Source organism: Hypomesus nipponensis, chromosome 1, assembly GCF_054491055.1.
Source record: "Hypomesus nipponensis isolate SF chromosome 1, ASM5449105v1, whole genome shotgun sequence".
NCBI classification, from domain to species: Eukaryota; Metazoa; Chordata; class Actinopteri; order Osmeriformes; family Osmeridae; genus Hypomesus; species Hypomesus nipponensis.
Window position 1 is genome coordinate 6,333,425 of NC_140361.1, and position 13,639 is coordinate 6,347,063.

At 40.3% G+C, this 13,639-nt stretch overlaps 1 protein-coding gene across 1 annotated transcript; it reads left to right on the forward strand.

Moving 5' to 3' along the window:
* The first annotated feature begins 623 nt into the window (after positions 1 to 623).
* tgfbi (transforming growth factor, beta-induced) lies at positions 624 to 11,650 on the forward strand. The gene is made up of 17 exons (XM_084668829.1): positions 624 to 796; positions 1,011 to 1,109; positions 4,363 to 4,427; positions 4,625 to 4,782; positions 4,957 to 5,121; positions 5,326 to 5,472; positions 5,703 to 5,844; positions 6,035 to 6,247; positions 6,384 to 6,521; positions 6,828 to 6,970; positions 7,808 to 7,944; positions 8,612 to 8,742; positions 9,599 to 9,723; positions 10,031 to 10,133; positions 10,351 to 10,418; positions 10,611 to 10,635; positions 10,986 to 11,650. The coding sequence occupies exons 1-17, from the start codon at positions 681 to 683 to the stop codon at positions 11,045 to 11,047; spliced, it is 2,037 nt and encodes a 678-aa protein (XP_084524955.1). The 5' UTR covers positions 624 to 680; the 3' UTR covers positions 11,048 to 11,650.
* Positions 11,651 to 13,639: the final 1,989 nt, after the last annotated feature.

Sequence of the window (13,639 nt, forward strand, 5' to 3'; positions counted from 1 at the left end):
CTCTTATTCTTCTTGCAAGATACATTCATTAAATTATCATATTATTCTTGAGTATACACCGTGATTGTGTTGTCCTGCTTGGCACATGGGGTCAATCAAATGCCTTCAATGAAACAAAGAGGTCTGTTATCACAGGCACTCTGATCCCATGCAGGGCTATGTACTTCATCAGCAGTCTTGTTCCAATCCTCTCTCCTACACTCAAACAAAATGTTAGCTGAGCTCTACATCAGTTCACATCTAGGGTTAAGTAAGATCACATAGTATCCTTGTAAATGCCTATTTGATTTGTGCATGCACAGTTAGGCATCCCCCCCACCTCCCACTTATAAGTTTAAAACAGCCAGTAGAACTGTGGAGCTGTAAATATTTTGCAAGTATCGATGCCAGGAGGACATATTTCTAAAGTCAGTGCATGGCAAGATCTGTCAAAATAGGTTTTGGCCAATGACACCTTGATGTATCCCTTATTGGCTACATCTGTGCGCTTTCATTTATCATGGCAGTGCACTTATGAAAGTGCCCTTTATTTATTTTATTTTTTTAAATAGGAGCATGTCTTCCCTGCGCGCCAGGCCCCTCCCCATATCCAAAGAGTAACTCCTGTATATATTCATGGACCGAGCGCTCGCAGACTCGTCTGGTGCGTGTAAGGAGGCGGAAAAGTGGGAAACGCCAAGATGAAGAACTTAACTTTGATCGCTTTGGCACTCACCTTGATTGCAACGATTTGTGTTGCAAAGTCGCCTTATCAATCAGTTCTTCAACACAGTAGAATAAGAGGCCGACCACATGGGTAAGTTTTTAGTACGTGACGAAACTTGCCGTGCGTAAAGTTGTGCGTCTTAGAATCCCAACGGGAAGGTACTGTGAAATACATAATTACTATATTGTATCCACGAATCAAATTATACCGATATGATACACAGGATGATACGGTACAGCTACATCGTTTTCAATAGGTGACACAAATGTATTGATTATTTGAAGCGTGGCTTGATTTCTTTCAGACCGAACGTTTGTGCGATGCAAAAGATTCAGGGGACCGACAAGAAGTACTTCACCAACTGCAAGCAGTGGTACCATCGCAAAGTCTGTGGCAAGGCAACGTAAGTGAAATTAAAGTGATGCAGTTTTTTTTATTATAGCATGTTTTATGTTCTATCCACAAGCAGATTTTGGTTTGTGATAGATAAAAAGAATGTGGTCCAAACCATAGAATTTAGACAAGCATTCTCATAACCGGCGCAAGATAAAGATAAGTTCAAAATGTAGGGTACATCTTAACGGTGAAAGCTAGTCTTATAAAGGTGCTGTAAAACAGCTTTTTCTTCTAACATCAGCTTGCATTAGGCATGATACGCGACACTTAATAAATACAATTATTTCCACTTAAACAGCAGCCCAAACGATTCTGTCATAGACCACAATTGCTAACCGCGGTAAAAATGCTTTTCAGCAAGGTTTATTTCAAGTAATTTGGGGATTGGAGTAGTCATTAGAAAACCTTGTTCAGATTAACTTCACTCAACACTTCCAGAAGCTTCTGAAGTGGATTTTTCTTTTTGCGGTTGCGAGAGCGGTTCTGTTCTCGAGGTAGGCCTATTGCCAGACTGCGTAATGCCATCAGACTCCCTCGTCAGCTTTTAACAGCGAATGCCAGCATTGACAGTACCCATGAGGAAAATGCAGTCTTGTAAAGGTGTTAATGACTTTAATGGTCAGGCTCTAAATGGGAGCATCAACAGCATTTTTCCAAGATTAAGGCATGTAAATCTGCTGCAGGTAAATTGGTCTGGAACAACCCAAGTTTCTTTTGTCAGCAAAATACAAAGAACTCCGCAAAACAATGACATGATGCAAGATCATGAGAGTAACTCTAATCATAACTAGGATTCCATCTTTAATTTTCAAAATATTCAATCTGTACGTCAATTAACATAATTAGTTTGTTGCTCTTTTCATGACTGACTAAACCTGACTACATTGTAAGTTTTAAATGTATGTCCAACTGCTGTGGGAGCATAATGAGGGCCTTGTCTTTCAATCAATCTGTCATGGTAGCATTAAATGGCATGGCAGGCGCAAAGGGAAGTGGATAACTCATATTACTAACATCAATCTTTCTGGCCTGTCTTAAGCCATGGGGAGCTGCTGTGGACTTAACAGCGAGTGCAATGACAGGCTGCCTCTCGAGGAAGCTTTAGTTTGATTGACGTTGTGGGGGGGGGGGGGGAGTTATTAGTTACTTGCTCTAACATTCCACTGAGATTTAGCTGTAAGGTAAGGAAACCCATGTGTAGACCATTACAGCATTATGCTGAATTGCCCATAACTTTACTCTGTGTGTGAGAGAGTGTGCATGTTGTGTATGTACCGTAGATGTGTCATTTCAGCATGTGTGTGTTTGTGTGTCTCGAGAAGAATGCTATAAAAAAAAAGTTGTTTTTCAAAAACACAGAGTAACAGGTCTCGCAACAGTGTCTCTTTCATAGAGATTTTCATGAAAGTGAAATAGGAAGTCAACTTCACTGTAGGCGAGAGATCTAGGAACTGACGGCTTCTGGGAATAATGCTGAGTGACTTACATCCTCCGAACACACACAAATCATTCATAGTGGACTCAAAGCGTTTTTCCACAGCAAATCCCGGGTCACTTAGAGCTACAGAAACCGACATTCAAAGGGATTAACCAGCTAGTGCAAACACTGGGCTGAGGCTTTTATCATCTCAAATGTTATTAGATTTGCAGACGGTCACAAAGTGAGGTTTTTGAAGACCGGGGGTGTCTAGCTGAGCTTTAACAGCGAACAATCCTGGTCTTTGTGCGAGGGACCCATAATGTGGAGTGTGGGGCGTAGAGAACGGGAAAGGGGGGAAGGGGGTGGAGGGCACAGAGAGGTGGTGGTTGTAGCCGGAAGGTCGAAGGTCACGTGAGGAGAGACTCATTAAAGTCTCTGTAACCTGTTGCCCCTTCCGAGACCCTCCCTCATCTTTTAGACAAACAAGACACAAAAAATGTGTGATGATTAGAAGTGATTCTAAAAATACCAAAATATGACCCTTGCAATGTTCACTTGGCATCAAAGATAAGAATGTTTTTTGTTTTAGCTCTTGCCATCTGTATCGGATAACTGCATAATTTTTTAGTAATAGAATATTACCTTGAAAGATAACAAATATTTAACAACAGCATGCTAAATCTGTTGGAAATGCAAATCCATTAACCATGCAGATTTTATTGTAAGCCAAATGTTTTCCCGGCACGTCTGCTAGATAGCTCTGCTCTGGCTTCTTTGGAAGTTCAATGTACACAGTGTTTGAAATATGTGACCCCAACTGTTTATTTAGTCAGAAATCCATGGCTACCGTCTTTGTTTATACTTGTAGGGAACAAATAGGAGTTGGGTTACCATCTGTTTTGATAATCAGCTCAGTCTGGTTGCCAGACTCCACAGTTTTACAGAGTTTCCCCCCTTTCAGAGAGTCAGGACTGTCCCTCATGTTCTCAGCACCCTGTCAACCCACCTCTTTGACTTCACCAGTAGCCGATTGCATACATATTTTTGACAGCCCCTGTTTTTTTTACAAGTTTTCCACTCTTTGATAATGCTATGTGATGCTTTAAGGAGGTTAATGTACATATGTGAATGGATAGATAAATGAATTAACAAGACATTCCCTTATTTTGACAACAATGGGTGAACAGTTGATTCATTCGATTGAAATGGATCAAGTCCTTCTGCTGTCAAAGTAATCGACTTTCACTTATGTGTATCCAAAAAAGGCTACCCTTTCTAAGTAACAACTGGTGAGAGAGTTATTACAACTCCTGTGTCATAGTCCTGTGTCCTGGCTTTTTTCTCTTCATGACATGACAGCAAAGTGCCTGAACCTGCCAATGAACGTAGTTAAAAACATCCTTGTCACTTAGTAGAAATGCTTGTTCTTTGCTATTTATATGAAGACAGATCGCTCCGGCTCACATTTTTATAAGCTAGCTTAGTGGACACCTTAGCTTGGCAGTTGGATGCTTTGTTTTTACTGGCGAGACCCTGGGTTTGAGCACCGGCCCCATAGGCCCCCTTCAGGAGTTTCACTTGGCCAAATCTGTGTCTGTGGATTCCTCCCCTCTCAAAGGAAATGAGTTTTATTACCTTCAGAGACCAACTGGGCCCAGTTCTGATTTATTGTGGAAATATCCTTTAAATGCACAAAATGGAGAACTATGTAGCCTGCAGTTGCATCAAAATTTGGATATGGATAAGTCATTGTTAAGTTGGAGAGGGGGACATATCTATTTGAATATGCTTTTGGATGAAACATTGAAACTTACTTCTACTTATGTTACTTGGTTCACAGGGTGATCAGCTATGAGTGTTGCCCTGGCTATGAAAAGGTCCCAGGAGAAAAAGGTTGTCCTGCAGGTAAGAGATACAATTGTTAAATGTTATCATTGCAAACAGTTGCGTTAGTATTCCTTGTGGTATTGTATGAAACATGAAAAGTATAGTTTTTATTTAGTCAATAGTCAACTGAATCAAGAGCATCATTCATGGCATCCATGACAGACCATATCCTCAAGAACTGACATTGTTGATAAAAATACTTATGTTTCTTCCAGCCTTGCCTTTGTCCAACATCTACAACACCCTGGGCGTGGTGGGAGCTGCCACAACCCAGATGTACTCTGACAGGGCCGATCTGAGGGAGGAGATAGAGGGACCTGGTAGCTTCACCTTCTTTGCCCCCAGCAATGAGGCCTGGGCCGCCCTTCCCACCGTGAGTCACTGACTATCAGGGGTTGTCGCATACACTCATGCACATGCAAACATACACACAGATCTACATGCACAAAATCTGACACATCACACTCTCTCACACTCAGACACTCTTATCCTTCTGGGAACAGCTCAAGTCAGATCGCAATGATTAACTGTGATAGCTGTTTTCTAGGAAATCCTTGATGCTCTGGTGAGCAATGTCAACATTGAGTTGCTCAACGCGCTGCACTACCACATGGTCAACCGTCGTTTGACCTCGGAGGAACTCAAGCACGGCTCTGCCTTTTCCTCCATGTACCAGGACTTTAATGTCCACATTCACCACTACCCCAACGGAGTGAGTCCAATTTGTTCCAACAACATTTTGCGCTTTTGTTGGCGCTCAGTCTTTCTAAATGAGAGAATGTCACTTGAGTTTAATCTTAAATCTATTTTCTGCCTTCCTTAAATTTAGCTTCAAACATCAAGTCTACGTTGACAATGGAAAGCCAAAATGGCCCAACATGAGACTTTAAATGAATCTATATTTCTCTTGATACAGATTGTCACAGTGAACTGTGCCCGCTTGATAAAGACCGATCAGCATGCCACCAACGGCATAGTACATGTGGTGGACCGGGTCATCACAGCCATCACCAACAACGTGCACACCTTCCTCGACACGGATGACGATCTGGAGACTCTACGTGTACGTGAATCATTGTGAATCCCCCTTTCATTATCGTATGGCTTTCATTTTAAGCACTCTACAGATTACTGGTAAAATCCAGGAATTGTAAGGCAGTTATATGATTCACTCTCTTAACGGTCACTCTCTTCCGCTTCAGATGAAATTGCAACACGCCCATCCTGTTGTGATTTGTAATAAGTAACTAATAATGTTCCCTTTTTTTGTCATGTTTGATGTGTCTGATTCAGACTGCTATTGCTGCTGCTGGTCTGACTGCCATGCTCGAGTCGGAGGGTCACTACACAGTGTTTGCTCCCACCAACGAGGCCTTTGAGAAGATCCCCCCCGAGATGCTCAACAGAATCTTGGGAGACCCGGTGGCTCTGAAAGGTGACCTCTTTAAGAAAGTTGACTAAGACTACCCTAACTTTTGACAGTGGGAACAACAAAATACAAGCACGCTTAAGATTCATACACCACCTGACTGTCACAATTTAGGTCTGACACCACACTCAGGAGAGTAGAAAGATGGACAACATGGACATTTAATGTAGGAGTTGGACTTGTTTTTTCCCCTCAGACTTGCTAAACTACCACATCCTGAAGAACATGCAATGCTCAGAGGCCATCATGACAGGGACCCCAATGGAGACCCTGCAGGGCACCATGCTGGAGGTTGGCTGCGAGGGAGATGAGATGACTCTCAATGGAAAGGCCATCATCCAGAAGAAAGATCAGCTGGGCACAAATGGAGTCATCCACTACATCAACGAGTTGCTCATCCCAGACTCAGGTAAGCTGTGGCTTTTTTTTAATGGAGAAAGGGAAACCCGGGAACCTCAGGGTTGTTTATCCAACATCCAAGGAGGATTGTGGTAGGTTATATTGGCATGTTAGGCCTTTCATGTATTTCTTTTGCCTCTTTTTAGCCAAGACCCTGCTGGAGCTTGCCCAGGGATCCCCTGTGACCACAGCAACCAAGCTGTTTGTTGATGCTGGTCTCAGTTCCCACCTTACCGGTTCTGAGGCCCTCACCATGCTGGCTCCTCAGAATGAGGCTTTCAAAGGTCGGGTCTCTCTTTTTTATTGTACTCCCACCTCACTTTTTGTTTGCAGTCTGCCTAAAAAAGGTCTGCCAGTCACTCACTTGCATGCCTTCTACCTCTCTCTCTCTCTCTCTCTCTCTTTCTCTCTCTCTCTCTCTCTCTCTCTCTCTCTCTCTCTCTCTCTCTCTCTCTCTCTCTCTCTCTCTCTCTCTCTCTCTCCCTCCAGTTGTTTTATATATTTATATTTGTATAACATCTTTAATCTTGACTCATAACCTTATACACCCACGCCATCAACTTTGAATATGTTTTTCTGTTGTTAAACAGGTAGCTTATCAATGACTGGCCCAATGAAGAAACTGATGACAAACCATATTCTGAAGAACCAGCTTTCCTCAAAAAGCCTGTACCATGGACAGTTGCTGGAGACCCTGGGAGGAAGCAAGCTAAGAGTCTTCATCTACCGCAATGTATGTTTAGACTCATTACATGATTTACAGAAAAGAGCAGTTATTTTGTTATTTCAATTGTTCAATTAGTGTTTTAACAACACTGACACACTAGACTGTACCTCAGAGACAGTACCACTGTGCTAGAACATTACAAAGATATGTGCTTACAAAGGCCTAAATAAGCAAAGACAAAGCTTACTGTATATAGGTAACATGGTAATATTTTAGTTACTTTAAGTCGTTTTTGCTGTAACTGAAGTGCTACAGTAATTTAAAAAAATGTCCCCCCAAAAATAGGCATGGGGCCAGAAAACACAATAGTTCCCATAGAACCCTGGTTCTACTGTATTCGTTATTCCTCAGGTTCTTAATCTTCCATTCACAGCCATGTTCTCTTGGGTGGTACTGTAGACTAAGGTTTGTGAGGGTTCTCACATTTCTGCTTTGTAATGAAATTTGCAGACCGCAAGAAATTTCCTTTCAACATGGGTAACTCTTTCCAGACACTCCATGTGAACCATCAGTTTGAAAAAGAAAGGGGAGCAACTGGTGTACCCGACCTAGGTCAAAAACGGTTCAAAATCCTCTCATAAATGCATAAGCTTGGTTAATGGAGCTTGTCTGCTCCAATGGAAATAATGGAATACACCACAAAGGAAATGAAAATAGATTAGAAGACTGTTCACCTGTGACTTCAGGCAAGGTGAACATAAGAAAGAATTTCAAATACTGTTTGACCCAGACAGACACCTACTACACGTCATTGTGTAGTAAAGTATACTCGACTCACTGGAGTGTTTTTCTGATGAGTACTATCATTTTCATATATATTGCCTGTTTGGTCTGATTCTGCAGAATCTGTGCATTGAGAATGCCTGCATTGCCGCACATGATAAGACTGGTCGTTTTGCAACCATGTTCACTGTGGACAAGGTTCTGACTCCTCCCATGGGAACTGTCATGGATGTCCTGAAAGCCGATGATCAGTTCAGGTGAGAGATCAATGCTCTATTAGACAAGTCTTGTTGCAGTTAATCGAACAATAATTATTGTAGTTAAAAATCCAAACCCTGTGAGGTCCTTACTAGTCGTATACTTAATAATACAGAAAAACAGGATAATGGTTTAGTCATACATTTAAGGTTGTATAAATGTCAGCCCTTGTAATGTCAAGTTTAATAGATGCAAGAGACTGTGGCTTTCAAAAGTCAGTGGAGCTCTACTGAAGAGTTACTGTACCCTGAGGACCTATGACTATCATTCTACTAAAGAAAATGAAGGACTAGTGCCCTGATCAACATAATGCACATGATAGGTTTCAGAAGTTTTGCGAATTAAGAGGGTTTAGTACTGTATTCTTTTGAGGTCTGGACGTTTTTTAGCTTGATACCTTGGGGAGAGTCCCTTTAAACCTCTGTAATGGTTTCAACAGACCGAATGGAAGGGAATGATCTTCTGCAGTCCAACTTCATTTTTAGTCTTTCCTCTCTGTTCGTTTATTCCTTTCTTTCTTTCTTTCTTTCAAATTTCAATATAATTCAAACACTTGATTTTAGGACTTCAGAAACACATTTCTCTGTCATTATTGTAACAGACAATTTTCTCTCAGAACTACTTTATTCTGCTCTTCAAAATCATAATTTACTCAATCCCTTCCAGTCTGCTGGTGGGTGCCATTCAGACTGCAGGTCTGACAGAGTTGATGAACCAGCCAGCATCCCACACAGTCTTCGCTCCCACCAACAAAGCCTTCAGCGCCCTGCCACCGGCAGACCTCAACAAACTCATGGGTAATGTTGCAACAGTACACACAACCACACCCAAGCATAGACATCATAGATTCACTAGAACCATTATCTTGTCTGGCTCTCAAGTCTCAGTCTTCCATACTACAGTAAAAACTCACCAGGAATTACTTTAACCACAAGATTTTGTTTGCCCCCTTTCTAAAACTGACCTTTCAGTCTGAAACTCTGACTCAAGTCGCAGACACAAGTCTCCATCTCTGACACACACATATACACACACTCTCTGTACTCTTTCCAAACTGTGAACATGACACAGACACAGGAGCTATGTTAAACTATGTACCATCAACGTTTATGTTTCAGTGTTATCAACTCTGTACAATCATATGTTTTTTCTGAAATACAAACGAAGAAAGTTAATCCATAAGTTAGACAAGGGGATTTGCCAGTGCCTGAACACTCTAGGATTTGCACACAGTTCTATTTTTTAAGGCAATTTGTGCGCTAGTGGTATGGTCTCCCTTGGTAATTCCACGATTATTTGATTTGGACAAAACCCTGCAACCTCTTTAACAAGAAAATCTTTTAACAAGGTTTCAAAATAGTATAACTGAAGGAGAAAATAGTTTAAAAGAGCCCACCTACATTCAGTGGATGATTACAATATGGCATGCACACATGAATGAATCTTGGCTATAAGATAGTGCCAACCAGCTGTCTTTAAATGGATCCAGTTGTACTGTACTTTCCTCACACAGTTAAACCAATATTGCAACAGACTGATTCATTCTCTGTGTCTTCATCCTTTGCTTTAGCCTGACTTTGAATCAGGTAGAAGGCCAGAGTACATTGCTAAAATACAATATATTGGTTCTTACTTTCCTGTTTTACAACACAGGGAATAAACAGGAGTTGTCCAAAGTTTTGAAGTACCACATTGGAGAGGAGCTCCTGGTCAGTGGTGGGGTAGGGTCCCACAACAGAGTCAAGACTCTGCAAGGAGACAAGCTGGATCTGGGCATGGTGAGTAAACAACTTCTGATCCTGGCAGCACAAGCTGGTATCCGTAACCGTCACTACCATATAGATAAAACAGATGTATCGGCTTTGAATGTTTAAAAAACAAATATCTATGGTCACTAAATCACAAATCTAACCATTCAAAATGTCTGTGATTCTAGCTTGTTGTCTCTGTGGACCTCACTTGCACTGAATACTAATATTGGTATAGATTGTTATACATCTGCTCAGTCAAAAGCAACTGACAGATCTCCCATCTCTAGCACACCACCCTCACAGAAATGCTTTTTTGTTTTATTTTTTTTGTCAGCGTAACTACACCGTGTACGTCAACAAGGTTCCGGTCATCCAGGCCGACCTCATGGCCACCAACGGGGTCGTCCATGCTGTTGAATCCATCATCAAGCCCCTGCGTAAGGAAAAACCACCCTGTCTCTACATAAATATCCATTTAGCTATTTATATTATACAAGCCCGAAGTGTTCAATTTGGTTCAACTGCAAAGAACATCTTCCTTTTTGTGCTAATAGGTTGTTATATAAGTGGTGTTTCAACTTTGACATAGATAATGTTACTCAGAATACCAATGTCTTGCAATCCTTTGTCTCATTCTATCTATTTTTCATCCAGCACCGAAGGTTGACAGGGAACAAGCCGATGGGCCTGTTGGCAAAGTCAGACTTGCCTCTGCTTCAAGAGTAAGAATCTTTATGCCTTTATTTCAGTTAGTTATCATTCGTCATATAGTTGTTAGATCCTACTGTCCTAAGGGAGCGATCATTTTGAAATCTAGTACAGCAGATAGATCCACAATACATAAAAAATGAGGTGTTTTATTTTCACAATTCAAGTATATTAAGTTTTACTGAAAGCTGTTTTGTTTTTTACAGGTCGACTCCCAGGTGTTCAAAAACGGTGAGTTCTTTACTATCTATTCCTCTCACAGCCCACAAGACGTGTCAAACAATATAATTTAGCACTCTTACAATTTACATATTAAATACAGTATAGAGTCACTCATGTTATGGGGTTAGGAATGACCATTTATCACACAAATGTAAAGACCAGTACATTGTGTAGCTGTTTTATATTTGCAGTGGAGATAACGCTACAGGCTTCTGCTAGTTAACCCCAGTAGATCAAGATGTTCTTGGTCTAAGGGTGATATTTGCCTTACTTATTTTGTGGTAGGGCCCCAACACAAAAGTGGGGTTCCAAATCACATCTGCTACATTACACTTATGTTGTTATAATTTGTTTTTCAGATGACCTTTTCCAGAAGGTGATGAAAAGTCATTCCAGTAGGACAATGACTCGCGTCCAGTAAAGCCCAGTAAATTAAGACCACACACATTTGCAAAAACATGATGATTATTCCTGTTGTTTATGGAATATGCTCTCATCTTGAACTCTTAAAGGGTCATCAACCTAATGATTTTGTCAAAAATTGTCAACTAGTTTGTCATAACCCAGTACTAGGTGAAAACAGAAATGAAATATTTTCATGGAATATGTTGTACAATTGCTTTCATATACAAGTGGCCAATATTTGGATTTGAATAGCTGTATCCTTTATGTAAGAATCTTAAACAACAAAAAATGAACAAATAGAGCCATTTTCATTATGGCCAAGATAACAAATTCCAGAGAAGAATTCTCTCGAAATGTATACTGTGTTTTGTTTTGATATACATGTAGCATGTTTGCATGGTATGAGCTGGAGTAACCCAAAAAATTGGACATACGCAACTGGAGAATACTTTTCAGAAAAAGTGGTTCTCACATCATTTTTGTTAACCTGTTAAATCTGTTGAAAATGGACTCATATGCAAATCACACACATTCAATTTGTAACATAGTGTAGCAATATATTTTTTGTGGAACCAAAGATCAATGTCTGCACATTTCTAAATAAAATGTTCATTTTGTAGCCATAGAGTTCAGGTTTGAAATCAGTCACGCACCAAGGGTACTGGAACTATTTTAGCTGAAATCTCATAGTCTATGCAAAATGTACATTATTACTCCTGTTTAAGTTACAGAGATTCCTGCCAAAAGCTTCCAATGAATGTCACTCATATATTAGATTATGAGAATAGCCACAAGAAAAGGAAAATGTTCTTGAGATATCAAGAAAGGAATCCAAAACCAGTACCTATCATTACCAACTCAGCTTGAATTTTATTTCAACTTTGAAAAAGAGCTTTGAAGTTCCTTTTTATTGTATTTTGTCTGGAGGGAAGGACTGTTCTATGGAAAAGATGTGATATGAGTTACTATGTTCAATGAGAACCCACAGGAAGGAGGGCTTTTAAAGGAAAGCTTTATTAAAACCAAACAGCAGATATATGGATGCAGTAGCCGGCTATTAGTTGGCAGCCCTTGCAACGAGCGATTTGGAACATTGAATGAAACATTCCAAAAGTGTTTTACCCTCCTGCCCAGACACTGGCAAACTGTTTGAGCCACAGGGGACCGGAGGGGGGGGGCACCACTTGAGAGTGGTGGTGAGACAGTAGTCACTGCTGACTGGATGCCAAAAAAACAGTTTAGCAAGTCTAAATATTGTAATAAAAAACAAAACACAAATGAACACACCATTATGGAGCAAGCAAAGGTCATTGTGTTCACTAGAGCATGGACTTCCCTCAACTGTAATTTAGGTTTTTTCAAAGCATGTGTTTCTCAAGGTAACAGCTGAATAGAAGGCCTCAGAAATTAGTTTGTGTATAGTTATGAGTTTTATGAGCTCTTTACAAATTCTCAAGGAAGAATTTGCACTGCCAGAGACGGTTAAAATATAGTTTTATATTTTTGTGAACTACCGGACACAATGTACCAAAACATATTGTTAATACTAATCTGCAATGACATCATGTTAGGTCATTGAATTCAAAACTAAAACAAAGTGAATGAGACGTAAATCCTACTTGAGCTTCAACCATGGTACGTCTAAGAATTATTTGATTTTTGTTGTGTTTTAATCTCCTTGTGTCCATTGTTTGAATTTAACTTTTCATTTTCTCTCCTATTAGTGTACATGTGCATACTGCATGCATCTGTATGTTACTGCTTTAAACATTTGTACTCCTTTTAGAACATGAAACCAATAATCTTAGACTTATTGTACTTCAAAACATGTGGAACTCTGATTCATTTTTTAACAAAAACAAAATGGGTAAACTACCAGAAAGAGCAGCTCTAATAGGTACTTCCGTAATCACTTTGAAATCAAATCAATCATAATAATACTAATTCTCTCACTATACATTTGTTTCTAGCATTTGCTGGGAATCTTGGGAGGTTTTGTTCTGCAAGTAATCCTTCCTCCCCTACTGACTGATCCAAGCAGATGTTAAAGCTCTAAACGGAAGGCCCCCAAGTCTACAACATACATGACCTGAGCTACATCTGTTGGCCTCTGCTATGGTCTATTAACAAGTGGTGGCCTGACCCACAATGGCCCACTTATGTCAGCCACAGAACACCCAAGATGAGGGGAGTTTTGTGACCAGACAAAATGATTGTCTGGTAGTTGTTGCTCAGCATAACTTTAAAACACTCACCTTTGATGGTGCTATATCAGTGTAATGAAATCTCTTCAATGTGCTAGATTACCATTAGCTACTAGTAGCAACTGAGCTTGTAGCCTACACAGCCTCACTCAAGTAATCGACTCAACTATTTAGTATTCTTTAGACTTCATTAGTCGCCAAGGGTGGCATAGAGTGCAGATAATATATTTTATACTGTCTTTCAAATGCCTTCATCTTTCACATACCTTCATATCAGATGTTTCAATCTGATATGATGAAGAATTGTTCTATTTTAACTTGAATGCCCTTTGAATTACTACTTGCTTCATACAAGCGCCTCTATGAAAAGAGGAGAAGGCTCTCATGCTAAGGTACAGGCTGCC